Source organism: Varanus komodoensis, unplaced genomic scaffold, assembly GCF_004798865.1.
Source record: "Varanus komodoensis strain SLA01 unplaced genomic scaffold, ASM479886v1 scaffold1, whole genome shotgun sequence".
Lineage (NCBI taxonomy): Eukaryota > Metazoa > Chordata > Lepidosauria > Squamata > Varanidae > Varanus > Varanus komodoensis.
The window spans coordinates 126,883,951-126,904,066 of record NW_025335268.1 but is presented as its reverse complement, the minus strand read 5'-3'; the positions used below and the strand labels follow the sequence as shown (position 1 = coordinate 126,904,066).

General features: G+C 41.1%; 1 protein-coding gene across 7 annotated transcripts in view; it reads left to right on the top strand.

Moving 5' to 3' along the window:
• Positions 1 to 20,116, top strand: part of LOC123030818 (muscle M-line assembly protein unc-89-like) — a 56,666-nt gene that overhangs the window by 20,772 nt on the left and 15,778 nt on the right. For 4 of the 7 annotated variants that reach the window (XR_006416170.1, XM_044445068.1, XM_044445088.1 and 1 more), the window contains 9 exons: positions 2,325 to 2,398; positions 3,861 to 3,979; positions 4,824 to 4,858; positions 5,963 to 6,079; positions 6,925 to 7,044; positions 10,022 to 10,156; positions 14,188 to 14,313; positions 18,443 to 18,589; positions 19,291 to 19,401. Coding sequence is in view for 6 of the 7 variants with exons in the window: in XM_044445068.1 (XP_044301003.1) it covers positions 2,325 to 2,398; positions 3,861 to 3,979; positions 4,824 to 4,858; positions 5,963 to 6,079; positions 6,925 to 7,044; positions 10,022 to 10,156; positions 14,188 to 14,313; positions 18,443 to 18,589; positions 19,291 to 19,401 (984 nt within the window). In the remaining variant the exon portion in view is untranslated. Of the gene's footprint in view, positions 1 to 2,324; positions 2,399 to 3,860; positions 3,980 to 4,823; positions 4,859 to 5,962; positions 6,080 to 6,924; positions 7,045 to 10,021; positions 10,157 to 14,187; positions 14,314 to 18,442; positions 18,590 to 19,290; positions 19,402 to 20,116 lie in introns of those variants that run through there. The other 3 variants (XM_044445079.1, XM_044445102.1, XM_044445112.1) reach the window with 3 other exon arrangements.

Below are 20,116 nucleotides of genomic sequence, written 5' to 3'. Positions count from 1 at the left end.
CTATACCTGATGTTTCGGATAAGTTGGAGACATGTTGTGGAGACTCATGTTGTTTCAGGTCAATTTATGAAGCTCTCACTTGATTTGCTAATTGGTTGCATTAAATTGAGGGAATTAGTATACACTATAGGAGCCTAGAATAACTGTTGACCCTCTGTCTATACTTTTCCATTATGAATATTACAAGCCATTCTTTGATCTGTTCTGCAACATCGGTTTAACAAAGTACTTTGCTCTGCCTTACAAGAGCAAGTTCAGCAAAATACCCTGTGTGTATGGGAACCAAACATATATTTTTTGTCCTTGTCTTGTCAGCAATGTCTGTCCAGCTTCCTCATATATGGGATGCATTTTCAGACTTCCCTTTTCCACCTTGCTAGTTTTGAGCATTACGGTCGGTTCATATATCAATCACTGTCCTAGGAGGTGTTTTATCTTTCCCTCTTCCTGAAAGATGAGAGTGGAGAGTTCTGCAGCCTTTACATCCTCATAGTCAGTGTCAGATGTTTAGTCAGTCCCTAAGCAGGACAATGATCTGGGTTCACACATCACATCGACAACCCGCAATTATGCCAGTCAAATGTTGTTTACGGAGAGAGGGTGCAGCACACATCCCTGCAAATCATGGGTCAAATGACCCACAAGTTGTTGGCGTGATGCGTAGACTGCTACCTAATGCCAAGCTTTTATTTTAGATGTTTCCCCATTCCCTATACCTTTAAATGAAAGTTGTTGCCATTTACTAATTTGTTTCAATTTGTGACCTAGAGAAGGACCTCTACCCAGATTATTTCTTTCTCCAATGCTTGTCTGTCTCCTACTTCTCTCCCTGTCTTCCTTTTTCCCTTTTGAAGGGAAATTGTCCTAGCCTCCACTCAGTCAGGGCTGGAAAGAACAACAAAACCCCTTCCATGGAAGTTTTTCCTCTAAACTTAATTGCCAAGGGCAGGGGTGGGGGGTTAAGTGCGTCAGCAATCACTCTGCTCCCAACCAGATCTGCATGCAGAAGGAAACTTTAGACTATTTTGAGAGCCATCAAATGGGAATTCCTTTTTTTTTGAGGATGAATAGGAAAAGGATATCTGCACTGATCTACCTACCTTGCTGGCAAGCCCTTGGCCAGGCTTATGATAAGAGGGAGGCCCAGAGAGCAGAGCACAGAGTCTACAGGGTTGCTTGCCCTTCAAATTGTAATGAAACAGCGCATTTTGGTGTTGTTGATGACTCCTGCCCCAAGTTGAGAGTGAACATTCATCTTTGATCCCTCTTTGTTGTGTGCCAATTTTATTAAGGGCTTGAAGGATAAGTCTAGGATCTGGGATGTTTACTCAACTCAGGGTGATCAAAATACAACCACTCCACTTGACTGGCTGCCAGAATTCATTGCAAGAAGGAAGAAAGAACTGCTTAATCTTTGAAGTGCCCCATTTGACCTCCATGATTTGTTGAGCCCCTCCTGTGAGGCAGTAGGGGCTCTGCTTTAAGGATTGCTATTGCAGAAGCTGGTGCTGAAAGCAAAATATTGCATGCTAGGATCTTTCAATGCACAGTATTATTTTCATAATAAGTACTTTGCATCTAAACTGAATACATCAGTTATGTGACCTTCTAGACTGTCAGCTTCATTTTTGCCCTTCTTGCAAGGAACCCAAGTCTTCCTTTCAGTTGTTTCTTCACAACAACCCTGTGAGGTAGGTGAAGCTGATAGTTGGTAATTGGCCCAAAATCATCCAGTGAGCTTCATGACTCATGGAAACTAGAACAGAGATCTCCCAAGTACCACTAACTGCTACACTGGGCTGGCTCTTCCCAGGGAAACATTAGGAAAAGTCTTATTTGGATGTCCCCTGCTCAGTGCTGAAAGAGGGAGCCTGGATCTATATGGATCAGCTGATGGCATTGGGAAGGATATTGGTTTGTGTGCATGTGTGCACTCTGAATATGAAAGGTGTGTGTGGATCTCTGGGAATGGTGTGTGAGAGAGTGGAGCACCTCTACCCACCTGGACTCTGGTCATGCCTGCTGCTGGGGGTGGATGAGGATCCTGGGAGGCCAGAAAAGGTGCTCCTTGATCCTCTGCTATGCATAATTCAGACTCTGAATATGCCTCATTTCATAGAGATCAATGAGCTGACCAAGTGTTAGAATGATCAAATTACTACTGTTCTGGTCAGTCAACAGTGTACATACAGCAGTATGTTTAACAGTTCTCAATACTTCTCAAAAATGCTTCAATTTATGCCTTTTTTCCTGTAGAAATTCTCAACTGGTCAGTTATAGAGTAGGGTGTGCTAACAGTTTGTGAAATGCTTTTCATTGCCCAGTATATGCAAAATGAAGAATTTTGGAGAGACGGGCCAGCTCTGGGGTGGAACCAGTGGCATCCTGAGCTAGAGAGGTAAGTGATTGCTACATGGTATTTATATTATATACATATCTTTGCCCACTTGTTCACATAATTATTTTCAAGGGGGCTTTTGAATGAGAAACAAGAAAAACAGTACAAAAATGATTTTTTTAAAAGTGTAAACATATTATAAAAGCTACAATGTTAAAGACCAATAGAACATTTAGCAAGTAAAAAACACAAGAACATTCCTTTGTTTAAATGGCCTGGGTAAAAATAAGCCAGGCAATTAAGACAAGGCCAGCCATGACAGAAATGTTTAAATTTGTGTTAATAAACTTCTGGACCAATGTACTGGAAATCCTAGAGGGATATAACAGTATATCCTTACCTACTTTCTTTCAACTACTAGTTTAAACATTTTTTTTTCTTAACGAAGTTTACTTTAGCCATCCCACCAATAGAAAAGTCCACATAATGTAATATGAATTGTCATGCTACTGGAAAGGAATTGGGTGAGGATATTCAGGTAGTAAAACAAGACAAACATATACTCCCCTATCATCGGTTAAGAAGAAGATTGCATTATTTGAGCTCTTTGTGTGCCTGAGAAAAGAATCAACAAACTCCTTTGTGAAACATTCACAGAAAAAAATCCTTGCAAGATCAACACAACAGAGGTGGGAAATGGACCATAATTTTGAAAAGTTCAAAGTGGTCTGAAAGATGCTTCACTGTCCACAGTTTGTGTACACATTTCTTCTGTGCAGATGTCATGTCTGGTTAAACACAACAGATTTTAAAAAAGCAAAAAATTAGCAAAACTTTTTTACTGCAGGCAGAAATTGCGTGTGTGTGTCAATCCTTCTGTCAAAGTAAGTTTAACTGTCTGAAAAAAACTGTTCTGAGCTACACCGACACTTGTATTCTTTGACACTAGCTGATTAAAAAAGGGAAAAAAGAAACAAAAGAAAAAAAATGAGATAGTGCAAAGAACTACCTCTATTTATCCAGTACACAGGTTCTCATGCAGCGTAGACCTGGATGATAGAATTGATCACACACACACACACACACACACACACACACACACACACGTCATTATATTCTCAGTGAAGAAGCTCTAATCTAGTTGTGAAGTCTCCCAGGAAAGGAAGGCGTCAGTCACTGATTCCTAGCTGGGAATGCTGGTTTAAAATGTAGGATGTCTGTGCATGGAAGGAAGGGGGCGGAGCCTAAGCGAGTATAGGGCAGAACTGTATAGAATGTTTGGCCTGGCAATGAAAGGTTGGGCACAAACTGTGTGCAGTATGGAAGGGGATAGCAATTACTAGTACCATACTGGGAAAGTGGGTAAATATGATGCACGAGAATGAGCACTTATGGGTACTCTAAGGAGAACCTCCCTCTTGGGTTGTATGGCACCCCAGTTTGAGACCTGTGGTTGACTCCCATTATTGATGGAAGTGAAGGCAGCTTACACAAAAGGCCACGTATACTTGTGTCTCTGCAGGGTATGTAACAGCGGCAATTACAACTTTCGAGGCTCTGGCTGGTTCCGAGGATATTTCCATGAGAGACGGCCCTACCGTGGCCTTCCTTACAGAGGACCTCAAGGCAGCTTCTTTAAAGGTTGTTTTTTTTTACAGTACAAGAACAGTGTATAAGGGCGGCATCAAATACAAAAGGACAAAAAAGGATGTATCGATAACAGTGTGGCTAAATATCCACACTGGCCTGCAGGTTGCACATGGAAGGTTGTTGCTTGTGAAATGAGGCTCTCCCTGCTGAACCTCCCCCATGTGTGCCCTCCAGATGTCTCTCAGAGGTGCCTGTTTCAGGGTCCAACCTGTTTGGGTTCTGTGTTTCAGGACTTCATGGGAAATGAATTACTTCCAACCTGAAAAGCTGACTTCTCACAGGAACTAGCCTCTCTAGTTACAGGAAAAATTGGCTAGGCAGAGTCGTCTGGCTCACAGAAGCCTTGCGTTACAAGGTCTGCCGATGAAGCCAGTGGTGGCTGCCAGAGGCTCTGCTTCTCACACCTACATCCTACTCCCAGGTGCCTAATTACTTAGTGGTAAGGCATGTGCACTCACCACATGCTCAGACACACTCTATTTTTTCTTAAAACATCCTGGGACAGGGATCTAGTGAGTTCTGATTCAGATTTACAGCTTGCCATTGATTTCATATTCAGATGGAAGTACAACATATTTGTATAAATAAACCTCCAAGATCCAGGCCTGTGGCCAAAACAAATAGCAGGACTCTAGGAGTGTCAGTATAAAGAGGCTTAGTTTGAAGGGTGCTTCCCCTCTATACTTGATTTTCAGACAAATGTCATGTGTCTCTAACCGAAACACCCATACATCTCTAGTTGTGGTGAAAAAACCAAAGCTGCCCCTTAGCTCATGAGTGGTGGTGGTAGTTTCTTTATTTCATTTTGAGTATGCTTTTCTATCTGCCAAAACAGGTAGTTTCCAGAAGACATCACCTTCCTTCTTGACGGTAAGGGATCAACCAGGGCTAGCTATTTCCTGCTGAGATGGCAGGATATTTCCTACTCCGCACATGGCAGAGATCAAGGGTTCTGATGTAGGGAGATGATTCTTGTGCCATTTTGCCTGAAGTCTGTATGGCTGAAGCAGCAGTGACCAGCATATGCTGCTTGTGGAATACCAAAGCAGAACATGTCATTTTCTCTCTTGCTGACATCTCACTGTAAGATTGAGATTCTGGATTTGCTCACTCTTCTGTACCTCCAAGGCAGGGGTGGGCAGCCTGTGGCCCTACAGATGTTGTTGGACTGCAGCTTTCTCTGCAGTGAGCACTTCTGGAAGCTGGTAGCATCCAACAACATCTGGAAAGTGACTACCCTGCTTTAACAGCTGTCTAATATGTAAAAATCAGCAAGAGAAGCGCCTTCTATCACTTTCTGACTCCCAAATCTTCCCTTGCTAAATGTATGTATGTTAGGCAGATGTTAAAGGCACAGGAGACCTGTTGGAACAAACAAGAACATTGTGAGCAACACTCCTAGAAAACTATGTTCTGACAATCACAAATTCAAGCAGCACTAATTTATTAAAAGAATCACTTTTGCAAAAGAGGGTTCACCCTACAGATAGGCACACACAATCAGCTTGAATTACCCCATTTCATCCCTGTATCTGGCTGCTTATTTCCCTCCCCTGAGACCCCATTGGATAGGGTCCTTTAGGGCTACAGCCTCTCCCATCCACCTGATCACGTGAAGGACCGCCCCTGTTTACATCTCCCACTACCAGATTTTCAAAGACCCTAGTCCCTGATTTATTTTCTACCTTATATGGTTTTAGTTCCTCTTTCCATTGCTCAACTGTATTTCACCATCCATTCCACACATGCCGTCACCCCCTCAAGTTTCCACTTAATGCTTTTGTCAGCACAATACCTTCCTCCCCAAGGTCGGGCTCCTTGTGCCTCCTGGATTTTTAACAATGCTCACTGTTACATTAATCATTTCTATGATTCACTTGGTTGGCTTCAAATTTATTGCAAAAGCAGCATTGTATTCTTCTTATTTATCTCAACATGTAACAGTAAATCTCTCTTTCTGTTCCTCTGCTGCAGCCAAGTAAGAAGGAAAATAATTCAAAAAAGGTGGAAGACCAACCAAGTGCATCCAAGCAGACCAAACAAGAGGAGGAGGAGCCTGCCCCTTTGGTGAATGAACCTGAACCACCGAAGGTACTTATGGGAGAAGGCTGAGCTGTCTGGCAGCGCGTGTTCTGCAGAGAAGACGATGAAGTGTCCTTCTGTGATGGGGTGCTAGGAGTACGAACCTCTCTGGCTTCTCACGTCATTCTGCAGCACCGTAAAACTCCTAAATCTACTTCTTTGCAACTTTATGGAGCCTGATAGCTAGTTTTAATGTTGAGGTTAGGACCAAACTCCTGGACTTTCTTAGCTGTGTGGAAGAGGTAATTACCGTTTGCCATGTTGCAGTACTGAAGACGTGAGAAGAAATATCAACAGTGTTGACTGGCTATCCTAATAAGAGTGCAGAGCAGCTTATAACAAAAAAGTATTTCAAATTCAGGAACAAGAAAAGCAATGATAAAAGTATAGAAGTGTAAAAGAAAGCAGCTTCAGAGAGTAAAAACCACTTAATGCCAAGAAATAGAGAAATGGTCGGGGGGGAAAAGAGGGGGTGCCTAGTGCCAAACTGGATGCAAGGTGAGTGGCCAGATAAATCTCCCTGGGCCACATGCCTTTCAGTGCTCTCAGCTAGCATGTGGAGCCATGCGCAATGGCCTGAGTCTGGCTTGGGTAAAAGCATGGCCAATTAAGTAACCAGTTACTGCATTGTGCAAGGACACAATGAAGGAAGAGGCTCTTATGTTTCCAATAATCAGACCAAAGAAATTTCAGCAAATTTGGTTGGTCATCTTAGTCCTGCAGGGGTAACAGAAAGTCAGAATATGGGTGAAATTCTCTTTTCTACCCAGTTATTGTTGTTTAATTTAATATTGCAGTAATAATTAAGCTCACCAAATTACCCAGTTTTTCTTTCTTGCTTGACATTTCTTCAGGTAAGTGAGGAAGCCAGTCGCACCACCACATCCCCTCAGAAATTGTCTTTGCCGACTGACTGCTCAGCTGTCTCAGAAAGCAAAGAGGACATGCTTCCAAGGAAAAAAGAAAAAGATGAGGTAATATGTATTTTTTTATTCATTCATTTAGGTTACTTCTATACTGCCCAGTACCTGAAGCAGTCTAGGTGGTGGAGAAAAGCTCATAAATACAATATAAAACAACAGTAAAAGCATAACACTGCATTAAAGTTTTAAAACCACATGTTAATGGCCAAACAACTAATACCAGGTCATACTGGTGGGCCTGCTAAGAAGCAGCTGGCATTCCCCCACACCTTGCACACGCTGTTTGGAGCTGGTAAAACAGTTAAATGACTGGTGGAATGACTGTTCCTACTGGTGGAATGGGATACGCATGGCACGCAGTGAACCTGTGGACCTTCATGGTTGCAGTGTACTTCCTCTGGCACCTTCTTCCTGCTTAGAACCTCTCAAATGGTCAAATGGAAAACATCTGAAACCAAGGAACATCAGCAATCTGAGTTGGCACTTTGAGCCAGTTTTAGAAAGATGTCTAAGGCCAATGTTTCTGCCCACCCAAACAATGTTGACGTGGGCAGCAGAAAGTGGGAGCAGAACTGCTCAGATCATTTGCTCAGAGTACCCGCATGACCAGTGGAAGGAAGCAGGTGGCTATGGGCCAGGTATGACTCCTCATCTTAGTTTATCTCACAGAGTTGTTGTGAGGACTAAATGAGGAGGGAAGAACCACCATAGATTCACCTGGCGCTCCTTAGAGGAAGGGCTATGGGAGTGGGGAAGTAGCTATATCCTGAACCCAAAAGAGATAGGCGAAGGATGGGATCTCTCATTCTTTTGTGCCACAAGGAAGGCTGCTGCATCTCTGCCTCAGGCCCTCCATCTGCAGTGTGGTTAATATAACGCTAATCCATATAGAAAAAATAAGCGGATGCTTTGAATGTAGAATGTTTTAAACACTCAAAAGTGCTGTACAAATTATAGCAATGTATGGAGGAAGCAATCCTCTGGGCAGCATCTGATGGGCCAAAGGATTGTTTGGCATCTCCACCCAAGTCAGAGAGGGCACTCCAGCCTTGCAAGGGTGAGTCCGAGAGGGACCCTTTCTCCCTTACAGCTGGTGCAGAAAGAACTGCAATGGCTGACCTTGGGAATGCAGCCTTCAAGAGGGGGGAAAGGTGGCCTTCTGGTGTGCTGGGAGGAGATTGTAGGGGTCAGGCTATTATAATTTCATCTCATTGCTCCCTAATAGCCAAAAGGCTTTTTGGGTGGCTCACAAAGTTTAAAAAAACAGAAAAACAAAAAAATTAATGATCAAACAATTTATTTAAAACATTTTTATGCCTCCCCCATCGCAACAAAGCCTCGGGGCGGCTCACAAAAACAATAGAACAATACCCCAAATAAAATGGGGACAATAGGCCCGTAGCAATTGCAGTCAAACTGGTTCAGAGGTCCAGCAGCAATATAAGATAAAAACAGTATAAAAGTCGAGAATAAAAGTTAACTATTAAAGGGCTGGACAAAAACGATTTTTACCTGAAAACCCTTTGGCCAAAACGAATACAGGGTAGGTACCAGACACACCTCTTCGGGGAGCTGGTTCCATGGTCAGGAAAAGTCCCTTCTCCTGGTAGCCACCACCTTTATTTCATTGGGAGAAAGGTCTCAGAAGATGACCTTAGGGCCCAGGTAGGCACATACTGGACAGGGCATTCCTTCGGATAACCTGGCCTTAAACCAGGGGTTTCAAACTCAACTTACCTGAGGGCAGTCTGGGTGAGGCTGGGCCGCATCAAGCGGTGGTGGTGGGCCGCTCATCCTGCGTCGCTCCCGGAGGCCGGCCCGGGCGCCGCCAGAGCTTTGAAGGCCGCAGGGCCCCAATTGGCCCATAGGCCGCGAGTTTGAGACCCCTGCCTTAAACCGTTTAGGCGGGAGGATGGGGACATGAAAATCTCCTCCAGCATTCTCTTGCCACTCTGCCTGTAATAATCACAAACCTCCCAGTTTGGAATCTTACGGTTCTTGAAGCTGTGTTTGACAGAACTTCACCCTAGAGTTATAAGAAATCAGGGACGGGGGGCAGAACCAATATTGTCTATGCCTTCTTCCCTTCGTTTTATTGAAATCCACCTATCTTCGCCTCTTACTTGTCCCCTCTTACAGTGTTGTGCATTCGCTACTCCAAGGAATGGATGAAGCCTCAGAGAAAAGCAAACTGTTCAGATTACTGAAGTAATTTGGCATGTATCTTGATAAAACCCCTGCATGCAATAATTTTAGGAACTGTAGCTGCAACTCAGCTGTCAGGAATTACTTGTCTCCCTCCTACCATTTCCTTGACAGCTGTAGTAAGCCAAACTTGGCTCACTGTCACAGCTGTCAAGGAGAAGAGCCTCATTCTTTCCCACAGTGTCTCCTGGGGTACAACCTGGAGGACTGAGAGGGAGCAAGATGGCAGGAGGGAGGAGACTTACAGTCTGATCTGTCAGGCACAGCGAGGTAACAAACCACTCACTGTGGTAACCATGCAGGGTTGCTAGTCATGATGTGTAAACCCAGCCACAATATGTGATGGTATCAAAACCTACCAAGTGATGGAGAAGCAAAAGTTTGCACTTCCTTATCTCTCTTGCATAAGAGGTCACCCATGAAGGTTGATCTGGTGCCAAAACCATGCCTGAAACTATAATGGAATGGATCTACACCAAAAGCAGTTGGGCTGATCTGCCACCACCTTCTTAAACATCGTTCCCCAAAAGTTGACATTAGTGCCTGAACAATAACTGTTGCAATCTCCTGGGTCCAAAGATAAATTTTTAAAGAGTGGCACACTTCAGCATGTTGTAACCTGATGAATTCAAAATGTCAGTGTTTTAATTTGAAGGAGAAGAGTGGGGTTTCTTGTCCTTAGTAATAAAGTGGCAAAGATTTCTTGGCATATAAAGATTCTCTTGTTCACATCCCCTCTAAGAAGCTCAGTTAAGCCAAATCCTGTTTTTCACTGGGAACACAGAATTTCTCATTACTGATGTTTGCTAACAAATATGTGCAGGTTCAGGTTAAAGAAAGTCAAGTCTCTGAAGACCATTCTAATCAGACCACCCTTGATACAACACCTGTCGAAAAGCAAACAATACCTGGGACCACAGAAGGTCTTCCTACCATTGAAAATGAAGAGCCTCTGCTGGTATGGACAACCTGTTCTTTTTGCTTTGCTAGGCAAGGACAGCAGTGAACTAAGCTAAGCCTGCCTCTTCTGAGATAAGGGCTTTTTCTTCTTAAAGGCTTAGTTCAAACCAAAGGACTGTTTATCTGAAGGTACAGCTGATCTTTGTTAAGAGTTCCGCTTTAGTTTATCAGTAGTTTTGGTGCTTGTAATTTATCTCTGTCCCTGCGGTCTTACATGCCTTGCCATGTTTTGCAATATTCCAAAGCAGGGAAGAGAAAGAGCTCATGATGCTTTGTGCATTTTTGCCTGAATGCTGTCTTTCCTTTTTTTTAAAGGATGTTCAAGCATTTGAAATTGTAGAGATAATTATGAGAATTAGCTGTTGAGAAATTATGCACAAACTTTGATAGGGGTTTGGAGAAATTCGGTCTGTACCACAGGTGTTGAATGTCTTTCGGCCTGAAGGCCAGATTAGATTTTGAAAAACCTCTTGGGGGACACATTGAAGGGTTGGGAGGAGCCAAAAGCAAAGGGGGCAGGGCCAAAAATGCCAGTACATTTTTGCTTAAAGCTTTTCCTGATGGTAATTTAGCCTTAGAAGAAGCATTTCAGCCTTCTAGTGCTTTTCTATTTACCCAGGCTTCTAAAAAATTGGATTCTTTTAGTTAGCTGAATAGATCTTGTGCATTACCCTTCATGCCAACTTAATGTTTGATTTTTTGTTTTGATTTTTAATATTGCACTGATAACTGCACAAATCAATGGAGGTTAAGGCACTAGTGGAAGGGGGCATCTGTGGAGCCTTGGAAGGTTGGATTGGGCCTCAAGGAGGCCAGATTTGGTCCCTGGACTGAATGTTCTGCACCTCAGTTTAGGTTAAAAACATTCCTCTGTTTTCTTTGTTGGATTGTGTTCAAAAAGAATGAACATGAAACCTGTGTATAGTTTTGTGACAAAAGCTTCCCTGCATTGGTTGTAATTGGAAGCAAGCTTCACTGAATCCCATGGGAATAAGAAAAAGGTAAAGACCCAAATCAAAAGAGGCTGTTGATATGTAGCAAATCCCCTTTGCATTATATATTATATTTGCATAGAAACTTGGTTGTGTTTGAGATTCATATCCAATTATTACTTCCCTATACAATGCTAGTATATAATTGACATACGTGTAGCAACCTTGAATTTTTCACAGAAAGGTAGTGACAGTGTAGTAGGAGAATTATGTGTCCATTCTGTGAGGATTCACAGAGCATAAAAACATTCAAAATGTATGTCTGCTAGTCGTATACAGCTGACATTTCCAGGGGAAAAGGGTTATGTCAGTATGACAGTATTATTTGTTAAATGCCTCAGCATAATAAAGAAAATTTTAAACATCAGAACTATATTCAGACTATAGAAGGGTGGGATGTTTGAAGTCCCATTTAAAATAGGAGTTAAAAGTGCAATACTGTGTGTGTCTACTCAGAAGTAACCCCTGTGAGCAACACCCTTAGAAAACTAAGTTCTGACAACCACAAATTCAAGCAGCACTATTTTTTTAAATAAGTTTTATTATTATTTTCTATAAGCTAAAAAAAACCCCTAAAAACATCAGTCATCAAGGACATCAGGCCTACTGGGTCAGCCCCCCATATATTTTTTTTATAGCAGTCCATAGACATATTCAAATCTACGTGTAGTCCCGTTTCTCTAGCCAATAATAAAAAGAGTTCCAAGTTTGATAGAAGTATGTATCCTCTTTCTCCTTCAGAGACAAAGTCAGCCTGTCCATTTCAGCACAGTCCAGGATCTTTTTTAAAATCAGCTGATCAGTAGGTGGTTCTTCAGTTCTCCAATGTTGGGCAAATACAATCCTTGCTGCAGTAATTACATGTAGAATCAAATATGTTGCTTGTTTGTCAACATCATCAGACACAATGCCTAATAAAAAGACTTCAGGTTTAAATATTAAAGATTTTTGTAACATTTCCTCAAGCCATTTATGTATTTTAGCCCAATATTTTTTTTGGCTTATCACAAGTCCACCACATATGATAAAAAGTACCAGGTTTATGTTTGCATTGCCAACATCCATTTGACATGTTTGGAAACATTTTTGCAAGTCTATTTGGCGATAGGTACCATCTATAAAACATAAAGATTTTCTTTATATGAGGTTGCTAAGGTTACCTTGATATTTCTCTCCCACAACTTTTGCCATTTCTGTAACTCAGTATTATATCCAAAATTTTGTGCCCATATTATCATAGTTGCCTTAACTTGTTCATCTTCCATTCCCATATCCAAAAGAAAATTATACAGTCTTTTAATCATTTTTATCTGATTTTAAGATCATTTGATCAAATGTTGTTAATTCCTTATAAAAACCCCATATTTTATAATCATTAACATATCTTGATTGTATTTGAACCTTATGCCACCAAGAGATATCAATACCCTGCTCTTGTAATTCTTGGTTCGGTTTCAATCCTCCATTATCCAAAATATCATCATATCTCACAATTATATCAAAACTCAGTGCATTTGGTTATACAAGAGCTTCCATAGGTGAAAGCCACCTTGGCAACTTAGTATACGGTTTTGACTTTAATTTTTCCCACACCGACATTAATGACTTTCTGATATAATGATTTAAGAAACAACCATGTGTCTTACACTTCTCATACCACATATACGTGTGCCAACCCATTTGTAGATCAAGCCCTTCAAGATAAAGGATTCTCTTATTTCTTAAGGTTATCCATTCTTTTAACCACATTAAGACAGAAGCTTGATAATACAACATCCATTCAGGAAGGCCAAAGCTTCCATTCCCTTTGGCCTCCTGGAGCATTTTTAATTTAATCCTTGGTTTCTTCTTTTGTCATACAAATCTCAAAATTTGGGTGTTTAGATCGTCAAAAAATTTTTTATCAATTTTTATGGGAATTGTTTGGAATAAAAATAAGTGCTTTGGTAATATATTCATTTTAACTATTGCTATTCTTTCCAACAATGATAATTGCAAATTAGCCCATTTTTCCAGATCACTCTTAATTTCCTTAAAAGTTTAACATAACTATCTTCTTTCAGTGTAGTACATTTAGCTGTAAGAAAAATTCCCAAAAATTTAACCTTTTTAACAATTTGAAGATCTACTTGTTCCGTCAAGGTCATTTTCTGCTCCAGTGTAAGATTTTTCAGTAGCAATTTCATGTTTTCTTTATTTATTTTCATCCCAGTAACTTCACCATAATTTTCTACCTTTTTAAAAAGTTTAGGCATTGTTACCAAAGGCTCCCCTAGAATAAAAACTAAATCGTCTGCAAATGCTTGTAATGTATAGATTTAGCAGCACTAATTTTTTAAAAGAATTGCTTTTTGCAAAAGAGGGTGCACCCTACAGGTAGGCATACACAATCAGCTTGAATTACCCCATTTCGTCCCTGTATCTGGACGCATATTTCTCTCCCCTGAGACCCCATCGGATAGGGTCCTTTCGGGTTACGGCTCTCCCATCCACCTGATCATGTGAAGGACCGCCCCTGTTTACATCTCCCACTACCAGATTTTCAAAGACCCTAGTCCCTGATTTATTTTCTACCTTATATGGTTTTAGTTCCTCTTTCCATTGCTCAACTGTATTTCACCATCCATTCCACACACGCCGTCACCCCCTCAAGTTTCCACTTAATGCTTTTGTCATCACAATACCTTCCTCCCCAAGGTCGGGCTCCTTGTGCCTCCTGGATTTTTAACAATGCTCGCTGTTAAATTAATCATTCCTATGATTCACTTGATTAGTTTCAAATTTATTGCAAAAGCAGCATTTTATTCTCCTTATTTATTTCACTCCTAACTTCCAGGACCCCTAACTCAGTTGGATACTTTGTGATGGATTTTTAAAAATCTTTCTAAGAGTGTGAGCTGTGAAAATATTGGAACAGGTGCGATAGGGCCACCCACTGTGACAATCTAAATTTATATATTCATTGTTTATTACAGTACTCTGTTTCAAAGTAACTCTGGCAGCAAACTCTTCTTCCTCTATTTTGAAAATTCTGCAGGTGCCAGAAAACAAACAGGATATGAATCTTTCCAGTCTGACTGATTCTTCATGGGCAACTGAACCAGTTGTTCCTCCCGAAACTGAAGAGACCATTCCTTCCTTGGAAAGGGTAGAAACTGAACTGGTATGAATTGCTTGCCAACTTTTTTTCTAGAATCTTAGAATATAGAGTGGGAGGTGGCCAGAAGGCCATCGAGTGCAGGACTCCATGTTGAACCGTCCCTCTCGGGTGGCTGTCCAGTTGCATCTTGAATGCCTCTAGTGTGGGAGAGCCCACAACCTCTGTGTCCTTCCCTCCCTTTCTCCCTCTCGTTCATACACCCCACATGCACAGCAGAAACCAACCCCATTCAAGCATTCTAATTCTGTCTGAAATGACCAGGTGAGCAAGTGGAGCTGGGTGGCAAGGCTGGGTGTGCTAGCTCTGGGTCATCTACTCATGTAGGTTCCTTACACAATGCAGAATTCTAGAACTCCATTTTCCAAGGTTCTGAGTCATTATGAATATTAAAACTAAGACAATTTTAAAAGCCCAGTGGGGACTTTACATATGCGATAAATAGAAATAAACATATTAATGACTACTGACATTAAGCAAATGCTAAAGCTGAATTTAAGTAAAATGAAGGCAATTAAAATGAAAAGGAAAAGTAACTGTATGGTACTCATGTTCATCTGTTTTTCTTTTAACCTTGGAATCTACTAAAAGAGGAACTGTGCCTTGTGGTTTGGAGATGGGGGTTTTTTTGTGGGATTACAATTACATTTTTTTTTTTTTTAAATGAAGAATGTTAAACCAGCCAAACTAGGAAAATAAAGCTGATTTCTCTTGATACATGAGTTCATCAGCTTATGAACACCTGGAACAAGAAAAAGGTCTAACATTTTGTTTGCTGTATCATTGGACCTGAATCCCTTTGCAGCGGTAGGTCCTGTGCCCACTTGACTTTTGCAACAACAGCAGATGTGTGACCGCAAGTGCAGTGGCACCACTTCTCTTCTCCCCACACCTGAGTTCATGCAGTTTTAGCAATTGTGGTGGCTTGGAGTTTTGTTACGAAGCCAAAATTACAGAGGGCAAAGATGATTTTTGTTTTTTAAAAACTATCAAATGGCCTACTGTTTTCTGGAAGCAATGGTTTTTGACCCACAAAAGTCATACAGCTTTCATCAGGGATGTGACAATTGCTTCTCCTTTCCAAGATCAAGTCAGAAGCAACTGCCAGAGTGAGTCAGGAGTGAAAGCTGAGGAACACACAGAACCGGAGAGACTGTTGTTTGGGCAAGGTCTCAGCTGAAGTAAGAAGGCTTTTTCAGGACTGCTGCAGAAGGGCCCAGGGCCAAAGTCTGGGTGGGCAGGACCAGTGCAGGGGCTAAGAAGATGCTCCCAGATGTAGGGCAGCTGAACACAGAACTGAAGGTTTTGAGCTCTGCGCCCAGCAACTCCTGATACTGGGGTAGTAGCACACTTCACTGGAACTCTCTGAATTTCCATTGGTGTTCCTACTGCTTCCAGTAACTTTGAATTTTTTGAGCATTATTTGGGGAGGATTCAAAGGAACCGTGCACATGCACAAGCTACTGCCTCTTCAAGCAACATGCGGTATAAGCACTGCCCCAGTCAAATCTCTCCCCTCCCCACAATTGCTGGACATCTGCCATTTCTTGAAGAAAAGTCCATTTCAGTATAGAGTTCATAACTGAATCATAAACTGGAAATTACACTAAAGTTGCCACCCTAAGCAAACTTCCTTGAAACTGTGGAAGACTTGAGATTTCTTGCAGAATAATGAAATATAGATAAATGCAGTGCCAACAGTGATCATTCAAAGATGGGAAATGTGAAGTACTTGTTTGCTCTTTACAAAGAATTGAAATGGTGATTGAAATGTTGCTGAGAGGAAGTTGCAACGTGCAAAGTATCAGCTTTCTCATGAGATACTGGCTTGTTTGCCCTGTATCAAGTAAGACTTCTACCTTTGTCTTTTCCAGAGATTGTATCTTAGCATATAAAAGACTCGTTGACATTCAAAGGAGGAAGACAGCCCTCTCTGGCTTGCCTGGCAGATCTCACCCTGCAGCACTGTAGGACATCTTATAAATAAAGAATTAATGAATCAACTCTAACAAATTTGGCTGATACCATTTCCTCGTACTGGCAAAAAATATTCCTTCCACAAAATTTAGCTCAGTTAAAATCAGAGAAATGCTGTCTTTCAGCAATCTAGCATATGGGACAAAGCTCCCCACATGCATTTCACTACTTTTATGTCCCCCCTCCCCCAGCACCAAAATTTTCTCCAGTGGCTGTTACTATCAGAGAAGTGTTGAAACTGCAGGTTCTACAGAAGATGCTGCATATAATCTCCCGTTGTTTTAAAGCCCAGAGGTATTCCAATTATCTGTTGCCTACTACAGCCTTACTGAAGCAATACACCTGAGTGTGTTTCTTCTCCAGCTTCCTCCTGTTTTTGTTTTCACATCTTCTCCTAAGTCTCTACAGGATTTTTTTCCAGTTTCCACACCTATTTCTGCCTCATTTTTCTCCTCCTCCTCTCTTACTTCAAGTAAGCTCTTCAGGAGGTTGCATTTCAGCTTAGATTCATTTTAATTTGAAGACAAAGTTTAGTTAGTAAAGGAGATGGGTGCATAGGATGAGAATGGTGAGACTCAAGTGCTTATATTTTTCTGTTCTGTATTGTAGAAGTGCACATTCTTATGGTGATTTTTACAAGTGTATTGCGTAAAATGGACCTGCTAATAACTGGGGAGAAATAGGATATGAAGATACATTTGTAAATATTACTTTAAAAAGTCTTCTAATAATAAGCTATTTGCTGTCTAGAGATCTTGGGTGCATGCAGAGATGCTTTTCACAAAGAAGACATACAGCCACCCTTTGTTCTCCTGTGGGGCAATTATGGCTTCTCTTTCCCCCCAACCTTTATAGTGCTCATTACAGATGTACTTATTAGTGACTCACATGCTGATTGAGCCATCTCTATTATACCTACCTGTCTTTTTTTAAGCACCACCAGCAAATTTTCAACATTGTTGTGTGAGAGGAGATGTTTTATTTAAGGAACTGGAAAAACTACAGTCTGGCTGAAATGAGGAGTCATTGCATCACAACCTTGAGCAAGAGTACTGCAAATATCTCCCTGCTAATTGGCACCCCACCTCCCAGTTTTTTTAAAAATCCTTCATGGACATAAACCCTTGGTATCAGATGGGATATAAATGTTTTAAATAAATAAAGTTCAAGATTCACTTACCTATTTTTTCCTGTCCTACATGGATTTGGTCATGCTCCTTTCCTGATTCTGTACATCCTGAGACATCAATACAATGTTTCACTTCGTAGCATCATAAGATTTTAACTAAGGAGTGTGTATAGTCAGGGTACCTTTGCTTTCACTTGCACACAGGTGAAAGCCATCTGAAGAAGCTTGAGGCCCCTGGGGAAGCTCAATGATGCTCCCAAATCCAGGGAGAGGGATGATGCAGGTTGAGAATTAACACGGGCAAATGCTTTTTGTTGTGTTTCAGGACCTGCTAGCCAAACAGATATTAGAGATAACCCCCTTCCTTCTGGTTGTCTTGGTGTCCAGCACAAGTTGCATCATTTACGTACTTCTCTGAAGAGCCTTAAAAACTCCTCTTGGGGGTAGTGCTGCCCTGAAATGTAGTCTGAAATCACCTGCATGAGGCAGTAACATAAGGGGATAAGATGAAGACCAGTTGGATTGTGTTTCAGGCAGCAAAATGTTTTGAGGGCTGTTTGCATGCTCTGTATAAGGAATAGTTGGTCCCCAGGGCATGGTCTAAAATATTAAAAGGTTTCTTTAAGGCATGGCTGCACAAATCTGCATTTTACATGCTGGTAACTTCAAGGTGTTCATTTCTGATGTTAAGTAATTGCACCTTAATTACAAGAGTTAAGAGATAAGAGATTACCTCTTGATATTAGGATGGTAAATTACTGTAAATGCAGTACCATTATTGGCTGCCCAAAAGCTCACGCTTCAAAATGTGCAAGGTGTTGAGCTCCCCAGATCTGTTCATCAGGCAAGATGTTATAAAAAGCAGGTGGGGATGTGGTGTGGAAAGGGGTGGGAATTCGACAGATGCTCAACTTGAGCATTTTCCCTGTTTTGGGGGTTATGAGAGAATACCTTTGTTCAAGTCCTCTGTATGAAGCTTGGTGGGCCTAAGCCAGTGCTCATTCTTTCCTTTAAAAAAAATATTTGCAGGACAAGCTGACAGATATGCAGGTCTATGAAAATCCTCCAAGCCTGATCACCCCGCTTCCATCTCCTGAAGAACCTACAAAAGAGCAAACACTGCCTGAGACACCTGAAGGCCTTCTTTATCCTACAAAACCAGAAGATTCCGGGATGGTATGACCCACTTTCTCTTTTTGATTTGATAGGCAACCATTTAGCTGCAGTAGGCTAGGATAAAATTGTGGACAGAAGCTTCAAGGAAAAAATGGTCATTGTTGGGAATTTATGCATAATCTGGCAAGGTATCAATGTGACTTGAAACCTGGCTTGTTTGAGCCTGACAAATCAGGTTCTGAAACCATGGTTTAAATTTGATTTGGTTTAACTAATTCAACTAACTGAAAGCAAGGTTTACATGGTTAGTCTCAACTCATCACCCATTGACAAACCACAGTTTTGGCCACAAAATCAGATGAGAGATCTTAATATTGTTTTTTGTTGACTTCATTTCCTTTTATTTACCAAGGAGTTAACTTTACTGTGGGATTGGAGCAAAACGTAATTGCACCAAACACAAAGAAAAACTGGTTTAGCCGATCCAGTTTTATAAAACAAGAACTACATTTTCTTGGTTAAGTTTGTGGTGGTTTCATTAGCTAAAATTTTGAGTGGACTGTTACACTTATTTGCAAGGCAGTTACAATGGTTTCCTTTTGGGTATTTCTTCATGTTCTCTCACTGCACATTGTTGATAAAGTATTCTTGGGTGCCTTTGCATGACAAGTTCAAGCACTTGTCTTCCCCTTATTATTGTTCTGGTTTTATATTGGAACGCTTCAAACCCAGAATTCTTGACCATCCTCTCATTCTTGCAGCTGGAAGCCAACTGTTCCAGCCATGCTAGCACACCTCTCAGCGTAGAAATACCATTCTTATCCAAGACCCCAGAAGATCATCAGTGTGAAGAAAAGAAAGAAATTGATCAGGTATCAAATATTTGTCATCTTCTTGATTTGGAAGTCAGCTGCTTTTATAAGGATCCCAAAATGAAATACTGGTTAGCATTTCAAGATAGCTCTAGAACTACATCACCAACTTTTCATTCATATTCCCAAACACATGCAAGAATCCTTTAGACTTTAACAGAAATGGATGTAAGATGTCTTCAGGTATCTTTGTGGCTCGTTTCCCTTTTTATCTATGTAGTTGGAGAAAGAAAACTGTGAAATACAGGGTAGTATCCAACACTGTTACTCCTCTGATGTCACTGACGTAGCAACAGTTTAAGTGACTTTTAGCACACAGCCAAAAGAATATGATTGGCACAACAGGTTTTCTAGAGAAACCCATCAGACCAACACAGGTTATTGGCACTGAGCTGTATGTTGTCTATGCTAGTGCTACATCAATGCCCTAAGCAGAGTAGCAACATTTGATACGGTCCCCAGACTGTATGTAAATTTATTACATCAATAGTTATACTTGCACATAGCTGTATAAGCTGAAATGTTGTCACAGATTTATTTTCACCATTGTTGCTATACACATGACTAGACTCTTCAATCTTGGACATGACCTAATTCTTGGTATGCGCAGAGCTCATTAAAAACGAGAAATGAAAATCATATTCCTGCTACAATAGTCTTAGTCGTAATGAACAATTAGAGGGACATCTTTAGGTACATAATTCATTTTTGGAAT